Source organism: Balearica regulorum, chromosome Z (assembly GCF_011004875.1).
Source record: "Balearica regulorum gibbericeps isolate bBalReg1 chromosome Z, bBalReg1.pri, whole genome shotgun sequence".
Taxonomy (NCBI): domain Eukaryota; kingdom Metazoa; phylum Chordata; class Aves; order Gruiformes; family Gruidae; genus Balearica; species Balearica regulorum.
Genome location: NC_046220.1, coordinates 46,216,590 through 46,238,152, shown reverse-complemented (window position 1 = coordinate 46,238,152; position 21,563 = coordinate 46,216,590). Strand labels below are relative to the sequence as shown.

Sequence of the window (21,563 nt, the reverse complement as noted above, 5' to 3'; positions counted from 1 at the left end):
AGGTTGGATATTAGGAAAAATTTATTCACCGAAAGGGTTATCAAGCATTGGAACAGGTTGAGTCACCATCCCTGGTGGTATTTAAAAGACATGTAGATGTGGTGCTTAGGGACATGGTTTAGTGGTGGACTAGGCAGTGCTGGGTTAATGGCTGGACTTGATGGTCTTAAAGGTCTTTTCCAACCAAAACAATTCTATGATTTTATGCATGTATAGAATAGACTTTGGGAACTTGTCTTTGTAGGAAGTCTAATTTGGCCATCACTGTGTGGCATAAACCAATAGGAATGCATTAACAGTATTCTAAATACTCTGTTGTAGGCAAATAAAGCTGAAGAAATCTTTTTTGTAGTTGTCAAAGATGATTTTTTTTTTAGATTAAATTCTCTTTTTTTAGTTTAAAAAAAAATGGCATAATAGAATTGTAACCAGACTTTCACCTGAGTTTTTTATCTCATTGATCTAAGGTTTAAAAAATGCTTTTCACCAATTTCTCTCATTGCTACAAAAGACATTATTTCTTCTGTCCTTCAACACACAAAACAGTTTTCCTCAACTGATACAGTGATTGTTCCATTACTGGTGAAATTATGATGGGTTTTGGTAATGTGTTGTGTTGGACTTTGTAGATCTGAATCAACATGTTAGCAAGTTATTTCCACACAGACAGAAATGTAAGTCTCACATTGAATGCTGATACCAAGAGGTACTATATGTCCCAGTTTCTGCTGGGTGAAGTCTGAGCACATATAGCCCCACACTCACAGCAGCTCACAGATGGCGTTTTGAATGTCTAAATGAAACCAGTGCTTGGAGCAGTGCAGGAAGCATGAAATCAGCACTAACTTAAAATGATCTGCAAGGTGATGCTTTCTGAGAAATAAAGAATTGCATACTCTCAGCCAGTTCCAGTAATAAAGTGTATTTTTGTAAGTAGGAAGGACTAGTGGCACGATGGGTCCAGACACAAAAGAGCTGCTTGTAGTAGTAGTATTGCTTGTATTTGGCTTTGCCATTTTTTTTTTCCATGAGTTGAATATTTTGAGAGAGTTCCTGTTTGAAGCTGATGTATCATGTATTCTTCTGTCCCATACAGCTATAATATTTCTATATGTAATAGCCAAACAGCTATATGTAGCGCCCAAAACCACATACCTAAATCACACATAATATCATATGATTGCCAGTACCGACACCCACAGTTGAATCCCATGCTCTGTGAACCAAGTTCAGGAAGACCTTTTTGAGAAGAAGCAATAGTTGGTATTGGAAATCATGGATTTGTTGACATAGAGTGGAATTTTACAAAACATATGGCATTGGCAAACTTTATTGTCTGTGAAATCAGTGGGAAACTCACATTGATATCAGCAGAAAATAAGCCAGTGCTGAGCACTTTGAAAATTCCTCATTTAAACTTCTTTTTGATAGGGATGAGGGAAAGCTAGCTGTAGTGCTGTGCAAAATTTACTAAGATGCTTTGTATATGTAAGCTGCTTTTTCAATAATTTTCTTGAAGAACTGCTTACAGAGGTACTTAGGAACACTAGGACTGAGGCTAGAAAGACATAAACTGAATCCACACTTGCAAATGCAGGTCACTCACCACAGCACATGAAACCATGTGAAAAAAGCAAGCAAGGAAAACTATTTCACAATGTTTTCTCTCCTCTTGCTTCAGTTCTACAACATTAATACTGAGAATATTTTCGTTTCAAAGCATTCAGGGATGGAACAGGTGGCAGCTCTGCTGCCTACATGTCCGTTTACCTGGTACAGTAAAGACTTTATAATCTCACCCACTGTTTCTAGGCATGCTGTCAAAAGTCATTAATAGAAGAGGGTCATTATGAGTAAGTCCCAGTGGGGCTTGAGGCGGTGCAGTGCACAGCAATAAATGTCTTCTCATTAATTTACTTTAATGTACTTCTTTTTCCTTATGCGATTTATCACATCCCTCTCCATCAAACAAAAAGATCAAGCTCTCACCATTAAAAAAATAATATGTAAGCTTTTTGCTGGGATTAAACATTTTGATCATTTTATTTGGACAGCCACTAATTACTACCAGAGTACAATGATATTTTAGCTGTATGCAACCAGGCAGCTTACTCACACCAGACATGTCTCCTGCAATTTCTGAGGGAAATATCTTGATATTCATGGGAAACAACACACAATAACAAGAACTACAGCTTGTAAAACCTGTGATAGCAAGTGCAAACTTCTTGGGGGGGAGCATCAATGCCACTGTTATTTGGAAGATATTGCTTTGGCAGGCAGGCCTTTATAAATATTTAAATATTTCTCTAAAAAGCACTGAAAAAATAAGATTCACTCCTATTTTGCTTTTTTTTTTTTTTTTTTGCATTTTTGTTCCCAGCTCCTTGTGGTCAAAATGAAACCAGAGAAGATGGCAAAATAATCCAGCTACCTCCCTGCAAGACAGGAGCATGGATCGTTCCTGCCATCATGGCCTGTTACCTCTTGGTTGCAAACATACTTTTGGTGAACCTCCTTATTGCTGTTTTCAAGTGAGTGACACATTGCAAAGTATGGACTTGGGGGCGACGGGCATTATTCACAGCCTGAGGCGGCTCCTAAGCTGAAGACTTTGGCTAACAGCCATTTTCAGAGGATGTGAGGGTGAGAGGGAAAGAGGCAGTAGCTTGTCTCCAGGGAATGAGGGAAATGCCAAGTTCTTCACATTGTCTCATTTCCAAGGACAGACACCTGATGGGAATCAGGGCACAGAAGCCAAAAAATGTAAAGTTCAGTAATGGCATCATTCACTCCTGATATGGAAAACAAGAATAAAAATACTTTCCTGTCTCATTGGGTTGATGTAAGACTCAGTGGTTGAACACAGCAGACGTACACAGTAGCAAGATACTTTGAAATGGCTAATTGCCATTGTGCTTTGCTGAAACACAAACTTAATAATTTCTGTTGTTATTCTTCCTCTTTTTGCGACATGGAAACATTTGCCACTATTAGTGAAATGTGTCTAGTTAAGGTGCTGTTATGTCATCTTTGGAAAAGTACCCAAAACCATTTCAATCTGATGTTATTTTCCTCTTCTTGCCTTCTAGCAATACGTTTTTTGAAGTCAAATCTATATCCAACCAAGTATGGAAGTTTCAAAGATATCAGCTAATCATGACATTTCACGAAAGACCTGTTCTCCCTCCGCCGCTGATCATTTTCAGCCACATGACTATGATATTCCAGCACCTCTGCTGCAGATGGCGGAAGCATGAAAGCGACCCAGATGAGAGAGACTATGGATTAAGTAAGCCTTAGACAATGTAAAGAGTGGGACTTTCGAATGCCCTTGGTAATATCTAGTGTTTTTCATGACGGAAGGCTAAATCCGGCACCTTGATAACCTTTCCAGCAGAGAACTACTTTTAACTGCAAAAAACTTACCTGAATCAGTTAGTTTTACTTTCATTGTCCAACCCTTAGCTCTCCGAAGAGCGTTAATGAGGCTATGTTTTTCTGGGATTTTGGGGGTTGGTCCTCCTTTTGTTCCTTCAAAGCAAAGGGGTTTGCTAGAGGTCTGTAATTGCCGGAATTCTTCCTACAGTCCATTGCACTTCCAGATCTGTTTTATTTCTGAAAATGCAGAGACAGCATTCCTACTTTTTGAGCAAACAGCACATGCTTTCCCCCAACACACTTTTTGCCTAGATAAGCTGAGAGATGGTGAGAAGTAATTATTTTGTAGACACATTTTCCTTCCTTGACACTGACTCAAACTGGAGGAGTAGTTTCTCCAGACGCTTTAATACGAACTCCCATAAGCATGATTGAAAACCTGTCAGATTATTTTGATAACACTTTCTCTCCTCTTCTCTATCTAGTTCTTCAAAGTAGAAGATCTCCACCTCCCGCAATGTATATGCCAGAGGCAGGGAGCTAAGGGATGTGCATCTCTTCCCAACACTACCCCATGCCACAGCCCATTTCTCTATGAGGAGGGAGCTGGTGCCATGTGGTGGCACTGGAGATGCAAGTGCAACCAGACTGCTCTCCTCCCACTCACACCACACTGTCTGCCACAGCCCTTGCTGCTGCCTGCAGATAGCAGCTCTTGCCATGTCAAATAGATCCTGTGTATTCTCAGACTCCTTTCCTAGTGATTTACTAATTTGATTACATTTGTACTAGGTTACAGGTAGGCTTTGGCTCTCACCATCTCTCCAGGACATGACCAGCAGCTGTGTTTAGATCTCATGCAATCAAAACATATTCATGTTTGCTCAGCATTTGCCTGCTTAAGTGTTTCTGTCTCCAGAAACATATATAATTGAAGCCACTAATTTGGTAATTAGCTGCATTTATCTGCTTTCATCCCAAAACGCCAGATACATTTGAAGCCTGCTTTTGAAAGTTTATTCCATGAATTCCACCATAAGAAGAATGTAGTTAATTTCACATGTTAATCTTTTCCAAATTCACATTTTTCCATTGTTTCCACAGAACTTTTCATAACTGAGGATGAATTGAAAAAAGTCCATGATTTTGAAGAGCAGTGCATAGAAGAATATTTTAGAGAAAAGGACGACAGATTCAATTCCTCCAATGATGAAAGAATCCGCGTCACTTCAGAAAGGTGCACTTTTTTTGTTTGTTGTCTCATAAGTTGATCTGGAAATGTGTTTCTGCTGCCATTCTCACCCTTCCTTTCTTTTTCTTGCAAAGGAAAACATTTGAGGTATTTTTTAACATGTCTTAACTAAAAATTAGAGTCATAAAAGGTGATGAATTTCTTTTCTCTTTTTTTTTTTTTGTTTCTTAAAGTTTTGAAAATGGGAATCTTTTAACCAGTTGTACTAGAACACAACTGCCATAGTGAGAAACAAAGTATTTTTGCATTTCAGTTCTTAAAGCAGAACTTTAGGGCACAAGTGGTCAGAACCCAATGGGAGAGTAAATGGGAGTTCCTCAATGAAAACTAGGGCTTTAGCATTGACCTGCTAGCCATTCAGATAAAGGGCAAGCCTTGTTTCAGGATGGCCTTGCTAGGTTAGCTAGTTTCATTGAGAGCAACAGGGATCTTGCCATTAATTTAAAAGGAACTACACATTTCCCCTACAGCAATGAAATGCACAGAGGACAACGGTAATATATTAATTTAGTTGAAGTTGTCAGTCTTCAAATTCATCAGTCCTAAAAATTCATAAATCTATTCATCTGCTGTGGTGCTTATATGCTTTCATCACACAGCAGCTGAGCGACAGAGTTAAATTTTGAGGACAGAGTTTGCTGTCTGATTCATAGCACTGTTACCAATAAATATTTTAGGGCAATATCCTGTCAGATATTCATAAAACTTATGAACCACTGAATATTCCCTGAATACTCTACTTTTACTTGAGTAACAGAGGTCAGGTGAGTTGTCATTGTAATAGATTACACAGATATAATACTCTTCTCCTTATACGTAATCTTCTAACACTGCCCCTTATGCAGCGATGCCTAAAATATGTTTTCTGTAGGCAAGGAAATATGCTTTTAATTTGGTTTTGAAATAAATCTATGCCAGAGCAGGATTAGCAGATATAATATCCTTTAATCATCTGCATTACTGAAAACAGCACTCCTAAAACACATATTTTAGAAAAGGATATTAAAGGGGAAGTATGGTGAGGCATGGAATGGCTTCCTTGTAAAGAATGACCAAGTAATCCAGCTCTACTTAGTCTGGAAAAGACAAATGAGTGAAGAAATGATAGAGATCTATATAATTATGAGTGCAAGGAGACGGTGAGTAGAAATCAATTGTTTGCTGCCTCTCTCAGTACAAGATATAGGGGAGCAACAGATTAATCTAGCAGGAGCCCAGCTTCAAAATAAACAAAAATAGGTGATATTTTTCATGCAGTAAGTAGTGGAACAGAGCAAATTCTTGAAAGCTGATGAGGTCTAAAAGAAGCTGATGATGTCAGCTAAAAGTCTACACAGGTTCAAAAGGAGACTAGACAGGCTTATGGAAGAGAAATCCAGTAAGGACTGCTAAATACATAAAGATCATATTAGGCCCATGAAGTTCGTGAGCATAAAATATTTAGAAACTGAAGAATAGAAGAGGGGAAGGTTTACATATGCTTTAAAGTAAGATAGTGGGCTAAACTGATCTCTGGTCCAACTGAGTATCTTTTTTTCTTGAATTTTGATAGTCCAGTGGTCAGAGAAGTAACCTGAAAATCATAGATGCAGGTTCAAATCTCTGTTCAGGTATAGCTTCCTTTTGGTGGCCAAGGAAAGAAGAGGTATGTTTGAAACCTCTGTAAATAAGAAGTAATCCATCTGAGACCTCTCTCACATTAGGCAAGTACTCTAAGTCCTTGAAAATGAATACATACATGAAAGTCTGCCTTTGCACTCTGCGCTGGCTCTGTTTTATAAGAAAAGAGTCTTTATCTCTATTTTACATGAACGGCTTAAAGCACCTCGTTCCAGAAGAGAGTTCATGATTATGAATCCTAAATGAAGACAAGCACCTGAGCCCCACAGAGAAACAGTTCTTTAAAAATCCATTTACCTTAGTCAATAGTGTAATGTGGAAACCAGCATGCCCCAGCTCTGCGAGGGAGCAACTCCATGGGGTACGGAGGCCACTCACAGACCCAAGAACACTACTAGGACTTGCAGCAATGAAATCCCAGGTGAATGCAGTTGTCATTTCATAATAGCTCTCTTCTCTCCCTGCCAAACCAACTGCAATGCTCTACCACAAGTGCAAGTGCAAATATTTCAAGGATCCGAGGAATACTTTAAAGATGTTTGAGGAAGCAGGGCTATCTAAGTATCTAAAATAGCACACATTTTAAAAACTGGATGCCCAGGTCTGTCATTTTGCCTGCAGTTATGGCCAGGAAAATATCCCTTGAAATGTTCTTAATCTAAACACCAAACTTCTTTTTTCTAACCCATGACGCATTCAAATATTTAAAATCCAGATTTGCACTTTGTCATGTGTGAATAGACACATCTTTGTACAATTATCAAGATGTAAAGCAAAGAAAACGGAAGATGTAAGAGTACACAGTTTCTCTTCCAATGTCCTGTCCTTAGCCTGCAGTAGCAGACCAAGCACAATACCTACATTATAGCCATAAGATATCAGCTTAATCTTCTGTTCCCCCTGAGGACTTTCCGTTTGCAGGAATCTGAGGATGCTATTAGGCTCAAGGAGAAGAACGGGCTGGGACAAGCCCTGTGTGACATACCTGCACCTGGATCTGGACTGGTCACTGCCTTCCCTCTCCTCCACGCGTCTGTGATAAAGACACCTCTTGGCTTGAGCAGCTCCTACTTACAGGTGGATTTATCAGAGTGCCCCAGGTCCTGCTTGGAGGAAGAACAGCTGCACAGTGTAGGTGCAAAGCCCAGTACGCTTGGAAGAGGGAGTAGGAGACAAGCACTGGAAGGGAAACAGTGGATGGGAACAGAGTCTTATTTTGAGGCTTAGTCTAGGTGGGTCCCAGAGGCAGGTTAGGAGCTCAGGAAAACAAAGAATAAGACATCCTGTTTCTTGCTGGATTGACCTGGGTGTAAATCACAGAATCACAGAGTGGTGGGGGTTGGAAGGGACCTCTGGAGATCATCTAGTCCAATCCCCCTGCTAAAGCAGGATCACCTAGGGCAGGTTGCACAGGATGATGTCCAGGCAGGTTTTGAATATCTCCAGAGAAGGAGACTCCACAACCTCTCTGAGCAGCCTCTTCCAGTGCTCGGTCACCCTCATAGTAAAGTTTTTCCTCATATTGAGATGGAACTTGCTGTATTCCAGTTTGTGCCCATTGCCCCTTGTCCTGTCACTGGGCACCACAGAATAGAGTCTGGAGAGAGATGCTCAAGTCCCCTAATCATCTTTGTAGCCCTCTGCTGGACTCTTTCCAGTAGTTCCCTGTCTTTATGGACATGGGGAGCCCAGAACTGGACACCATATTCCAGATGTGGCCTCACCAGGGCAGAGTAGAGGGAGAGGATAACCTCCCTTGACCTGATGGCCACATGCTTCTTAATGCACCCCAGGATACCATTGGCCTTCTTGGCCACAAGGGCACACTGCTGGCTCATGGTGAGCTTGTTGTCCACCAGGACTCCCAGGTCCTTCTCTGCCGTGCTGCTTCCCAGCAGGTCAACCCCTAACCTGTACTGGTGCCTGGAGTTATTCCTTCCTAGGTGCAGGACCCTACACTTGCCCTTATTGAATTTCATATGGTTCCTCTCCACCCAACTCTCTAGCCTGTCCAGGTCTCGCTGAATGGCAGTGCAGCCTTCTGGTGTGCCGGCCACTCCTCCCAGTTTTGTGTCATCAGCAAACCTGCTGAGCGTACACTCTGTCCCCTCGACCAGGTCACTGATGAATATGTTGAAGAAGACTGGACCCAGTACTGACTTCTGGGGCACAACACTAGCTACACGCCTCCAACTAGACTCTGCGCTACTTATCACAACCCTCTGAGCTCTGCCATTCAGCCAGTTCTCTACCCACCTCACTGTCTACTCATCTAACCCACACTTCCTAAGCTTGCCTGTGAAGATGTTATGAGAGACAGTGTCAAAAGCATTACTGAAGTCAAGGTAGACAACATCTACCGCTCTCCCTTTATCCACCCAGCCAGTCATGCCATCATAGATGGCTATCAGATTGGTCAAGCATGGTTTCTGCTTGGTGAATCCATGCTGACCACTCTCGACGATAACCTTTTTTTTCCTCCACATCCTTATTGATGACCCCCAGAATGAGCTGTTCCATCCCCTCTCCAGGGATGGAGGTGAGGCTGACTGGCCTGTAGTTTTCTGGGTCCTCCTTCTTGCCCTTTTTGAAGACCAGACTGACATTGGCTTTCCTCCAGTCCTCAGGCACCTCTCCTGTTCTCCATGACCTTGTAAAGATGACTGAGAGTGGTCTAGCAATAACATCTACCAGCTCCCTGAGCACTCATGGGTGCATCCCATCAAGGCCCATGGATTTGTGGATGTTGAGTTTGCCTATATGTTCTCTAACCCAATCCTCCTTGACGAAGGGAAGGTCTTCCTTTCTCCAGACATTCTCTCCCACCTCCAGGGTCTGGGTTTCCTGAGGGCCAGCCTTAGCAATAAAGACCAAAACAAAGAAGACATTCAGTAACTCCACCTTCTCTGTATCCTCCATCATCAGGGCACCCACCTCATTCAGCAGTGGGGCCACATTTTCCCTGGTCTTCCTTTTGCTGCTGATGTACTTGAAGAAGCCCTTCTTGTTGTCCTTGACATTCCTTGCCAGACTTAATTTCAAGTGGGCCTTAGTATTCCTCATTGCATCCCTACATTCTCTGACTACATCCCTATATTCCTCCCAAGTGACCAGTCCCTTTTTCCACATTCTGTAAACTTCCTTCTTCCCTTTGAGTTTTTCCAGGAGCTACTTGCTCATCCATGCAGGTCTCCTGCCTACTTTGCTTGATTTCCTGCTCTTCAGGATGCACCAATCTTGAGCTTGGAGGAAGTGGTGCTTGAATATTGACCAGCTCTCGGACTCCTCTACCTTCCAGAGCCCTAACCCACGGGATTCTCCCAAGCAGGTCTTTGAAGAGGCCACAGTTAGTTCTCCTGAAGTCCAGGGTTGTAATCCTACTTACTGCCCTGCTGCTTCCACACAGGATCCTGAACTCCACCATCTCATGGTCACTGCAGCCAAGGCTGCTCCTGACCTTCACATCCCCAACCAATCCTTCTTTTTTTTGTTGGTGCAAGGTCCAGCAGCACCCCTCTCCTCATAGGCTCCTCCACCACCTGTGTCAAAAAGCTATCATCAGTGTTTTGCAGGAATCTCCTGAACTGTGCGTGCCTGGCTGTTTTGCCTTTCCAGCAAATATCAGGGTGGTTGAAGTCTCCCAGCACAACCAGGGCCTGGGATCGTGAGGCTTCTTCCAGCTGTCTGTAGAAGGCCTCATTGCCTTCCTCCTCCTGATCAGGTGGCCTTTAGTAAACACCCACAACAGTGTCACCCATATTAGCCTGCCCCTTAATTCTTACCCCTAAATTCTCAATCCATTCTTCATCCACCCCTAGGTGGAGCTCAATACATTCCAGTTGCTCTTTCACATAAAGAGTGACTCCACCACCTGGCCTTGCTGGCCTGTCTTTCCAAAAAAAGTATGTAGCCATCCATGACAGCATTCCAGTCATGCAAGCTATCCCACCATGTCTCTGTAACTGCAATGAGATCATGGCCCTGCAACCGCACACAGATCTCTAGCTCTTCCTGTTTATTCCTGTTTATTCCTGTTTATAAATGATTTCAGCTAAGCGGTCAGTGGCTGTACTGGGTCAGGACCACAGCGTCTTGTCTGACTCACCTACAACAAGCTGCAGCTTATGCTTTCACCCTGGAATAGTCCACCCTGGCACCCCGTGGGTCCTGTCTTGGTTGAGCAATCAACTTCTCTCGTAACAAAGAACACCACAGAGGTGTCCAGATTTGGTGTCACCATGTACAATCTCTCCTTTACCCAATCTTTTCACACTCGGAAATTAAAAGCATGAAATGGCAATTGATGTTTGTCCTTCCCTGACCTCAGGTACTAAGTAATTTGGAGGAGTAGCTCACTAGCTAGGATCTCACACAGACACATGGGGGTAGCTGCAGGTTAGCGACACACATCGAAGGAAGTGATTGACTAAGCGGAAAAATGCAAAGCAATACAAAGCTGTAAAGTGTTTCCCTTACCTGCATTTATCAGGTTAGGCAAATCTTGGTGAATCTCCTGGTGACCTGTGAGGAAAGCAAAGTTGGACAAATTCACTTCATTGCAGCAGAAATATCAGCAGAAGAATTTCCTGGAAAGCCTTCCTTTCTAATCATTGTGAAACTTTCAGTGGCACATTTTGACCAGCAGAGATGCATGCATAATATGATCAAAAAAGACTGCACTGCTTTTCTTGATCTGGCATGAAGCCACTAAAATAATCTCTTCAGAAGGCATTTTTGCCATATCGACAGGTCTCAACTCTTTCAAACCCCATACAAAACCTCTTGTAGATTCCAAAGGGAGCGGGGTCACATCCTAACAGTATTTGAAAAGCAGGTAAGCTGGTTGGAGTAGATATTATTATGTCATCTTTGATACTCTATGGTGTCCATTACTACAGCACCTTAACACTATATAGTTTGCAGTGCAATTACACTAACAGCATCCATGTGAATGAAGACATACTTATTATCTTGATTTCAGAGATGGCAGGCTGAAGTGCACAAAAATAGGTTTGATTTGGTAAAAGGGCTGCTACAGAGCCTACCAGACCCGGCCACACATGCAGAGTGACAGTAGGAAAGGTCTGTGAATCTGGTGGCATCTCTGTGGTCACAAAGGGTTAAGTGGTCTTAGGTTCCAGATGGGAAAGCAGACAGGACATCCTTAGCCTACAGAAACCACCGCACCTGGGAAAATTGGCTGGACGCTTCCCTGAGCAATGCTTTACTAAAAGATGTCAAGCAAAGTACCAACAGCCTGTTACAAGCTTGGGAACCGGTATGTTTTATTTAAATAAAACCATTCCGCAGTCACCTATAACAAGCAGGGTGGATACCCCTGTAAGTGACTTTCAGTGGCTACAGTCTTTGCAGCAGTTGAAAAGGATTCTGAAGTATAACTGATGCCTTGAAAATGGATATAGGTCCACAAAGGGACTTGTGAACCTAATTCTAGCATTCCATTGAGAGGTCTTCTTCTGAAAAGAGTCCCTTACTTCCATTAAATCATTACTTCCATTAAATTATTGATGAACAGATTTGCAATGGTTAAAAATAAATACAACCAAATTGAATGCCAGCAAAAGCCATCATCTCCCAAACCATAATTAAAACAGCTTGCCACAGGTAATACAAAATCTTTGCCAGGTTCCCAGTTCTGACCTTTTATTTTTTTCCTGGTTACTGAATATTGTCCTCAGGTAGTCCATGTTTGTTTCACTACTAGAAATTTTTGAGCTTCAGCAGAACACACTTGGTGCACATTTTACATGTAGCCTCCTCTTTTTCTGTTCTCATTCCCATCTGTTAGGATGGCTTGGCACCATCTTATACATTGGATAAATCTTGCTGTAAGGAAAAGCACAGAAGCACAGGTGCAATGGAGGCTTCATGCATGGATATTGTGAGATTTGCCAAAAGGTTTATACTATCTCCTATACACATGGAAGAAAAAATCCAAAGCAAAACTTGGACATTCTTATTTTGAAATAGTGTTTTAATTCAAAACTGTTCCTGAAGGCAATACAGCTCTAGCTGTCTATTCACTGAATGCAAGATCATCCAACAATACAGGAAAATAGAAAATTTCACTTATTAAACCATTTTAAGGACCAGATTATAACTGCATTTCTCCAGAACATAGCCTCTTATGTCCACAGTGTTTAGCTGATGTGACTTTAACATGTTTCTAGTAGGATTACTCCCAGATCATGGTGCTGTTCTGTGTGACAAATGATTGCAGAACTGAACATCAAATTAATATGAGAGTATCATTAATTAAAAGCATAAATATTTTCTTAAAAAAATCTAGGAGTGGCCATATGCAATACATACAACAAAAGGCAACTAAATTCAGCTAATAGCTTTGGGATTGGAGGAGATCACGATCACTTAAGATTTCTTTTTGTGAATAAAATTAAATAGTCAGGGCCCATTCAGTCTAAATACATCTATGTACTTCTCAGTTATCTATGCACATCCCTGATTACCCCTGGTTTCCTTATCTTGTTGACTTTCTATAAAAATTTCCTTCTAATACCAATGCAATCACATCTGTGATTACTTCCATAGCAACCAACAGACCATGTAACTCAAAAGTCACTCTTCGTCTTGGCCAGCAATACCACCAGTCTTACACTCTGTGCCTCTGGCAGTAGCTAATAGATCATGCTCAGGGAAGGCAGGACAAATATATGAACATGTACCAGCAAGGTATGACTCTACATTCTTCTTGGAATGCATTAATTGTGTTCAGTAACATTGCATAGCCCTCACATGAATGCAGGATGCAAAACTTATCTCACTATGCGCAGTTCTACTCATATTCCAGATACAAATATGTAACCAAGTGCAATAATTCAACTGTCTATATTTGTATTAAAAATTATTTAACTTGTGTAAAGCAAGGAAAAACAAAAAAAACCACAAACAAAAACAAAACCAAACAAAAAACTACCAACAAAAACCCCACCAACAAGACTATCTGGTTAGCTTCACAGATTGTTATAAATTCATTCCAGTTCTTGGGTAACTGTTGCTGGGGTGAATGTTTTTTGTTGATCGTAATCTGACAATTTTCAAGTAAAATCCAGGAGGTTTCTCAGTTGTTCCATACGTGTGACAGCCCTAAAATTGTAATGTTATATCTGTTCATCTTGGAGCAGTTCTTACAGAATCTGAATGTGTGACGATGCACTCAATTATTAGCTGACAAGTATTTCAAAAGTATAATTGTTTTTATAAAATAGCAGTTCAGAGGGAAAATTCAACTGCTTCCCATATAAACTGTTCTCTCACTATGGAATTATACCCTGTGTTTGCAATAACATTAATCTGTTTTGTTGGAGAAGTTGGTAGAACTAGAGGTAGACTGGTGCCTTAATGATAATGAGTAGAATGAGATTGTTTGAAACTACTATAGTTGATTTCTTAGCAGTGATTATTTGAGCATTCATCTATTGAAGTCTGATGACAGCAATACAGTTACCGCTTCATGTTTGAGTTGCTGTGCTTTCAAAACTCATGATCTTCAACAGAAAAAAAAAGCCCATATTTCACAGGAATGTGAGACTTGCTGTAGGGAGTGGTGTCACAGTCCTCCCTCTCCTTTCTTGTGCAGGCAGGTTGCTGTTGCTTTTCACCACAAGGTAGTCAGACCTCAGTGTTTCACCAGCTAAAGTTCTGTGCATTAATTAACAAGGCATTAATGCTGCCCAATACTTATTTATTGCTAAAACCTTGTTTTCTTCTGGGCAAGTTAGAGTGTTTATGGTGTTGCTAGTTCTAGGTCATTTGTCCTGTTGGAAATTCAACTAGCAGTAGTAAATTATGATACTTATCTCATCAGAAATCCTGTCTATGACTCATACGGTGCCTATTAACATTTGAGTATGAATTGCACTAACAGGCAGAGAGCAAGAGACTTGTGAAGAGAAAAGTGTGGAAATTCTGCCATTTGGTATTTGTTGCTTCTCTGTTCATTTTTAAGTGTCTACAGGAATAGGGAAAACCATAATTGTAACCTTAAAAATCAGTCAAAGATAACTACATAAATGTGTTGTTTTTAATACTTCTTTGGCAGATAAGGGAAGTCCCTGGTCTACACTAGGAACTACAACCAGAGAAAATAATTATAAAAAGAAATTTCGTATGTTCTAAACGCAATTTCAAGTTTAGAAGTTTAAATTAGGATCACACATTTAATTATTACCTGTTAATACCTTAAACTAACTTTTTATTTATGATAGGTAGCTAATAAATAACTTTAAAATTCATCATTTTGATCCCTAAACTATTAACACAGACTACCCAAAGTACAACCACAGTAATAGAACTATCTTAGTGTTTGTACCCTATTGTAGGCTGTCTTTGGTTTGACCAGTGTTCTCCTCTCTGCAGTTTTCATGCATACTTTACTTGATATTACCTACATCCAATACAATAGCTGATACTTTTTTTTTCTATGTATCTGAGCTAAAAATTAATCAGAGAACAAAGAAACTATCTCCTTAGGTCCACATAGCACTAGCTGGTATAAATCTGCTGCAACATCAGAAAGAAAAATGGGATGTTACCCACCTTCTATGCATATAGCCCACCTTCATTACTTCATTGAGTTCTGCAGTTAACGCAATGGTCCTGCCTGTGGCACAACTGGGGACAACGTCATGTTGCAACGTCATGTGGCATCTGCTCCAAGTGTTATTCATTCATAACAAGCTAATTAAAAGGTTTGGCAGCGGAGAGGCAGTAAATCACAGTAACATTTCTGTAATAAACCCTGTCCTTGGGAGAGGGCACACCCAATATCCCCTCTACATTACGCAGCAGACATCCCTGGTTTAACCCACTGGAGCGGTTTCCTGAGTGAGTGGTATTTGTTTGCTGAACCTCTTTTAGCAGGGTTTTGAAACAGATGAGGTGGTGTAGGTTGGCTTTGAATTTTAAGACCTATTTGTTCCCATTTGATTTTGTGACCTATTAGCTGAACATCACTGTTTCATAGAAATTAACCTGTTTAATTCTTCCCTTTTTAAGGGTAGAGAACATGGCCATGCGACTGGAAGAAGTAAATGAGCGAGAGCACTGCATGAAGGCCTCTCTGCAGACTGTTGACATCAGGCTTGCCCAGCTGGAAGATATGATGGGACGAATGGTGACAGCCTTAGAAAAAATGACTGGCATAGAGAGAGGTGAGACAACCAAGATACGATCTAGGACCTCTTCTGACTGTACTGATGCAGCCTACATTGTGAGGCAGAGTAGCTTCAATAGTCAGGAAGGAAATACTTACAAGCTTCAAGAGAGCATAGATCCCACAGGAGAGGAGTCCATGTCCCCAACGTCTCCTACGATCACACCCCGCATGCGAAGCCACTCTTTCTATGCAACAGATATGAAGGATAAGTGTGGGTTGGAAAAGTTTGAAAGCATTTTTAAGGAAAGATCTCCAAGTCTGCATAGGGCTATTAGTTCCCACTCAATAGCAAAAGAAGGAAAGGTTCCCTTAGCCCCGACCAGCACTTTGTCGATTGCCCCAGACTCCAGAAGGCCTTCATCTTGTATAGACATCTATGTTTCTGCCATGGATGAGATGCATTCTGACACAGAGCCTCTCGACAGCTCCATAAATATTCTTGGTACCAGAGATGCAGCTCTGCAGGCTCACATAGCCTCTTCTATTTTATCTAACAGTGCGTACATTAGCAGTACACCTGGCGAAAATATTTCTGGCAGGAGTCTTGATTACGAGGAAACCTCTGGAATAGAAACAAGAGCATTTTCTTCAGACTATTCACAAATCACAGATTGCCAAATCCCCTGGGATTCAGACCCTCCCTTGTATCACACTTTAGAGAGATCTAAAAGCAGTCGTTACCTGGCTACAACCCCATTTATTCTGGAGGAAACGCCAATTGTGAAATCTCACAGTTTTATGTTCTCTCCATCTCGAAGCTACTTCAGCAGCCTTGGCGTCCCAGTGAAAACAGCAGAGTATACAAGTATTACGGACTGCATAGACACAAGGTGTGTGAGCGCTCCCCAGGCCATCGCAGAGAGGGCCAGTTTCCCTGGAAGTCTTGGGGGCAAAGTGGAGGACTTGGGATGCTGCCACCCGGAAAGAGAAGCTGAACTAAGTCACCCGAGCTCTGATCATGAGGATATTGAAGCCAAAGACAAGAAGGGGATCCCCTTATCTCCTCAAGACAGCAATGCTACAAGAACTCTGGCCAACAGCATCCCACTTCCAAAGATAGAACGAGCCAACAGCTACTCCGCAGAGGAGTCCAACATGTTGTATGCACACCACACACGGAAAAGCTACTCTATCAGCGACAAACTTGACAGACAGAGAAACGCAACAGGCCTGCGAAACCCCTTCCAGAGGAGTAAGTCCTCGAGGCCAGAGAGCAGAGGGGACAACCTGTCCATGAGGAGACTGTCAAGAACGGGAGCCTTCCGCAGCTTTGAAAGCAAGCACAGCTAGGCCTAGACAAAGCTCACCAGCAGTCTAACGGTCATCTGGTCTCCAGTCCGTTTTTCTTAGAATTAAAAAAAAAAAAACCCTCACATCACCCCATGTCAACTCCAGTTGGCATTAGCCACCGGTCAAGGGAGAACATTGTCAGTCTCAGCATCGCCCACTGAGTTACTGCATCTTGACCCAGTTGACATTTGCACTTAAGGAAAAAGGGAGGGATGAAAGCTTTACAAAGACTTCAGTAAACAACAGGAATAACAAGCCCCTTTTATGAAGTCACTAGAAATAAATGAGTGGGTTCAGAAATCTGCCTTTTATTAGAAGGCATCCTAAGATCTTTGATCATTATTTAAGTTTTTAGGATGCAGGAATTAACTGGCCAAAAGAGATGTACAAATTAGATATTCTAAACTTCAATCACGACTTCTTTTTCATTTGTTTCACTATTGTGATGACTGATGAAAAGCATTTGTTATTTCTATAGGAACTGGCAGAAAACAAACCTAAAGTCTCCCAAATCCCTTGCATCCCACACTTGTGGAAATGAAGAAAGATAAACAAAATAACAACAATAATGTTCACCTTCCTCTTTTTTGTATCAACTTCTAGTGCCACAAAAAGTTTATATTTTCAAGACCAGAAAGGGAAATGAAATGCCTTTTGTACTGCAACTCTAATGGAGGAAGAATTTATGTTAAAATATCAGGTGATTTCCTGTATAAAACAGGCATTCTAGATTCTAGCACAGCTGAGCAAGCTCAGGATGAATGTAATTAAGCGGAATAGTATATATTTATTTTTTTACCACATTTGTCATCAATATGTTGTCTCACTAAATCAAAGGATGTGATGGAACAGTAAGAATAGGGTGATCAGAGCACAGCACAGTAATACTGTCAGGCACTCACTGCTCTGTTTAACTACATATACCAATTCAGGAGATGTATCCACCAGACTACTACCAGGCTCTTCTTGCTGTTCCATTTGAGCTGCCGATCTTTTACATCATTCCCTTGCCTAAAAAATATACACCTTTTTTTTTTTTTTTTTCCATGAGGACATGGCCATATTTGACTATTTCAAAGTATACAAGATTTATCAAGCAGTCTGAATCCAGATTACTGCAATTGGACTGAAGTTGCATACAGGAAAATGTCCTTGGCAGAGGACTAGAAAACTCTAAAGAGTATATATGCTTTTAAGGTAAGTTAAATAACCAAAATGAAACTGCAGGTGTCTGTAAACAGCAAAAGCCGTCAGTTGCAACGAGGCTTCCACCGTTCAGCAGCATATCACGCAACATGCATTTTAGTAGGAGAAAGAATATCTGAACAGTAGTGCAGTTACGGGTTTTGGTTGAAGACATTCGTAACTCCACTGACCCCACCCACATTGCAAGGGTCCACACTGTCAACCAGAGTTTCAAACTTCTCATGAGAAGATATCATAGTGGTCACAAGTGGAAGGGTATGCAGAAGATAGGAAAATGGTGGAAAAGCATAAACTGCAACTGGATAAAAAATTCACATCCTTTATGAAGGCACAACTTTTAAGTTTATAAAGAGTTGAAGCTAGTGCTATTCAAAATTAAAACATCTCTACAATGACCAACATCTGTGTAGAACCAGCTCCTTTTTGTTATTAAAACCGAACACATGTGAGTGGGGTACATACTTCCCATTATTTAAATGGGAATTATCTTTCAAATCTCTAAGGCAGCTTTGAAAATGCAGGCTGACATTTTCTCTCTAGGATCTCAACCTAGGAGACTCTGAGCACCCTAAGAGAGCTAAGTCTGAAAGGCAACAAATCCAGACATAAAAATAATCATCAACCTCAAGAAAAGAGGCAAAGAAGGTAAAAATATTTAAGTACCAAGTCACTACGTTGGAAAATTCAGGAAATAAAGAAATGCAGCATGGGGACTTTCAGCATGTGTTTCATACTTCCTGCGCCAACGTGTTCCTTGCTTTCTTCTATTTGATCAGGCTTTCAATGAGCTAAACTCTACCATGACACCGTGTTTATGCAATTGCCTTGCAGTCCATGTGCAGCGTTACGGTCACATGGCAACACCGAGAAAGGTCAGAAACCTTTCTGTGCATTATGAAGCATGCTTGTGACAGGCTGATTGTTGAACAATAGCAAAATGCCCAGGGGCAAAGGAACTTGTGTTTAACAATCTGCTTCAAACGTGCCAACTTTTGTTAGCAGCCTTTTCCTAAGGCTTCTCCAAATCTGTCTATCCTTGGTGAGTAGAGGGGGATATTCTCACTTTGTTTTCTTTGTTACTTTTACGAATGTCTGCTAAAACTGTTTGTGGGCTCTTCCACCTTCACCATATTACTGGCCTACTCTAGAGGAACTTCAGATTCATTAGAAATTCCTCAGCAGTGCTTAGTCAGTTAGTTCAAGGCATAGGGCTCTCCTCTGAAGTAGATTTCATTGCTTAGTTTGTCAGGGTAAAGGAATTTGCCAAACCCAAAAGCTGTATAAATGTTTAGGATACAGCACTTTATTGATCTGGAGAACACATTCCAGGTAAAATGAAACAGGACACTTTATTTACCTCTTAAAATTTGCCATTATATATAAAATGTAAATTCAGATGCTAAAAGCGTGATTGCAAGATGTCAGAACACTACTTTTCCTGAATGTTTCCCATTTATTCTACAGTGTGGTGTCTATAGAATATATTATGATGGATGTTAGATTATTTTATCTTCACTTGTTGTTTTTTTTTTACACATTGCATCAAATTGCTCCTTTTTGAATTTGATGGTAAAATGCCCATTCCTTGCAATGGGACCAGATTTCCCACTCCCAATATTATTATGACCATTTACTGAGAGTAGAAGTCTTATCATCCATCATCATGTAGCTATAGCATGTGCCATATGACATATTCTGTATCAAAGGATAGCTTATGAAATGGATATATATACACACATATATACATATCTCCCATATATAAACCAGTATAGTTGTGACATGTGGTAATATTAGTGAACGTTACAGGACAGTTTTAATATCACATTATAAGGACTTGTTTGTAAATCTGTAACATTCAATAAAATAGCACATGTTGCATTGAGCATTAAGTTCCACTATCCAATTATTAGCTTACATATGGAATATGCATTTCTGGTCACAGTGTGTAAGTTTGGTGTGTTTCACACATTTCCTCTGTATAGCTCCACTTAAATGTCTGTATGAGCTGATGTATAAACCTTTAATGAGCCACTGTGGGCTGTGACAGGTGAGTTGTGATAGTGTGAAAGATGAACTGGCATGTTATGCAAAAGATTATAAGATAAATGAACTTTAATAATATTTTGAAACTCAACTGAACTTAGCTGTTTGTTTACATATGCTGGCCGACTGAGGAAGCGGTATACAGTGTTTTATAAATATTTTCCTATAGTAATCCATTCTGTTGTTTCCAGTTTAAGTGATGCTATTCTACAGTTGGGGTATACACTTGTCCTAGGTATTGGATTATAGTACATTATTCTTTCACAGTAACAGTGTGATATGACTGAAGTAGTTTCTCTTCCTTACAGTCCAGTCTTTTTTTGTGTCAATGGAAATGCATGCATTGTTCCATGAGTTTCTTTGGACTACTATGAGACTTAACATTTTGCTATTGCCTGCCTGTAAAGATGAATCCAGTTAGGAACGAATTCAAGCTTTTGGATGTTTACATTATTTCCATTATGTTTGATCTTTAGCAAAGTAAGTGAATTTTTTATTATTTTTAAATGACAATTGTATTTTATGAAATTGAAATATTCAACACAAAATGCAAACCTACAGCAGTGCTCAGACATTTGGCTCTCTCTTTTTTTTGGAAGAGATAAGGTGCTACATTATTGTTCTTAGCACAAGTGCCAGTTAACAAATGGCAGTGAGGGGATAATTTGAAAATATAATAAAAAACCAAAACATCCATTCATCCACATAAGGAAATCCCTCTGGGTTCCAGATATAGATTGCTTTTTTTTTTTTTTTTTCATTTTCCATTTATAGATTTTTTGGTAAAAAAAAAAACAAACTGATTTGTACCTTTTGTGGAATGGATAGCCTTTTGTCAGGGGATAAATATCTTAGTTAGGTATATTTTTTGTATGAGAAGAAAATGATTTGTTTCTTAGAAACTGTCAGCGCATGGAAAATGCAACTACACAAATAACTGCTCAAAAAAAGTGCTGGCCGCAGCACACAGCCTTAGTCCAATGACTGCAGTCGGAGAAAACAAGTATCTGTCCCGAGAGCAGAAGTTATCGAAGGTATTAGCATAGAGTGAGCCAGTGAAACAAAATTCTGTGTAAACTCATGGTGCAAATTTTCAAAACAAGCATAAATGTCTTGTTATGTTGCTCAGGTTATATACTTAAGAGGATCTGATAATCACCAGAAGGGAAAATGTGAGCTGGTCAATCCTGGCTTTCCCTAGGAATACTTAAGTAGTTGTGATGTCTCTCCCCTGCTTTAAAATAATAGTCTATTTGCATTTTTGCACAAATATGCACAATTGTTTCAACAAAGGCCACATTTTCATTTCTGTTAAAAGATACCGGGTAGAGATCACCTTCTTCAAAAGAAATGGGAAAGCTTCCTAGCATGAATTTTCCCTCATCCACCTCAAATAACAGCACAGCCCAAACTAGGCAGAAGTAAAGCGCTGGGGGCGTCTGCTTACCTAATGAAACCCTTCATTCCTGGAGATGGTATTCACTGGCCTTGCCACGCGTTGGCATAAAAGCAGTAGTATTGAATGTGGAGGGACTGAGTTTCTGCACCCCAGTGAGAGTTATCCTGCTCTATAGC

The 21,563-nt window shown here is 40.6% G+C and overlaps 1 protein-coding gene across 4 annotated transcripts in view; it reads left to right on the top strand.

Annotated features, from left to right (window-relative positions):
- The window catches only part of TRPM3 (transient receptor potential cation channel subfamily M member 3), a 424,445-nt gene extending 403,658 nt beyond the window's left edge, over nucleotides 1-20,787 (top strand). For all 4 annotated transcript variants that reach the window (XM_075739535.1, XM_075739534.1, XM_075739538.1 and 1 more), the window contains 4 exons: nucleotides 2,384-2,534; nucleotides 3,093-3,292; nucleotides 4,486-4,618; nucleotides 15,290-20,787. In XM_075739535.1, the coding sequence (XP_075595650.1) occupies nucleotides 2,384-2,534; nucleotides 3,093-3,292; nucleotides 4,486-4,618; nucleotides 15,290-16,739 (1,934 nt within the window). In that variant the 3' untranslated portion in view covers nucleotides 16,740-20,787. The remainder of the gene's footprint in view (nucleotides 1-2,383; nucleotides 2,535-3,092; nucleotides 3,293-4,485; nucleotides 4,619-15,289) is intronic.
- Nucleotides 20,788-21,563: the final 776 nt, after the last annotated feature.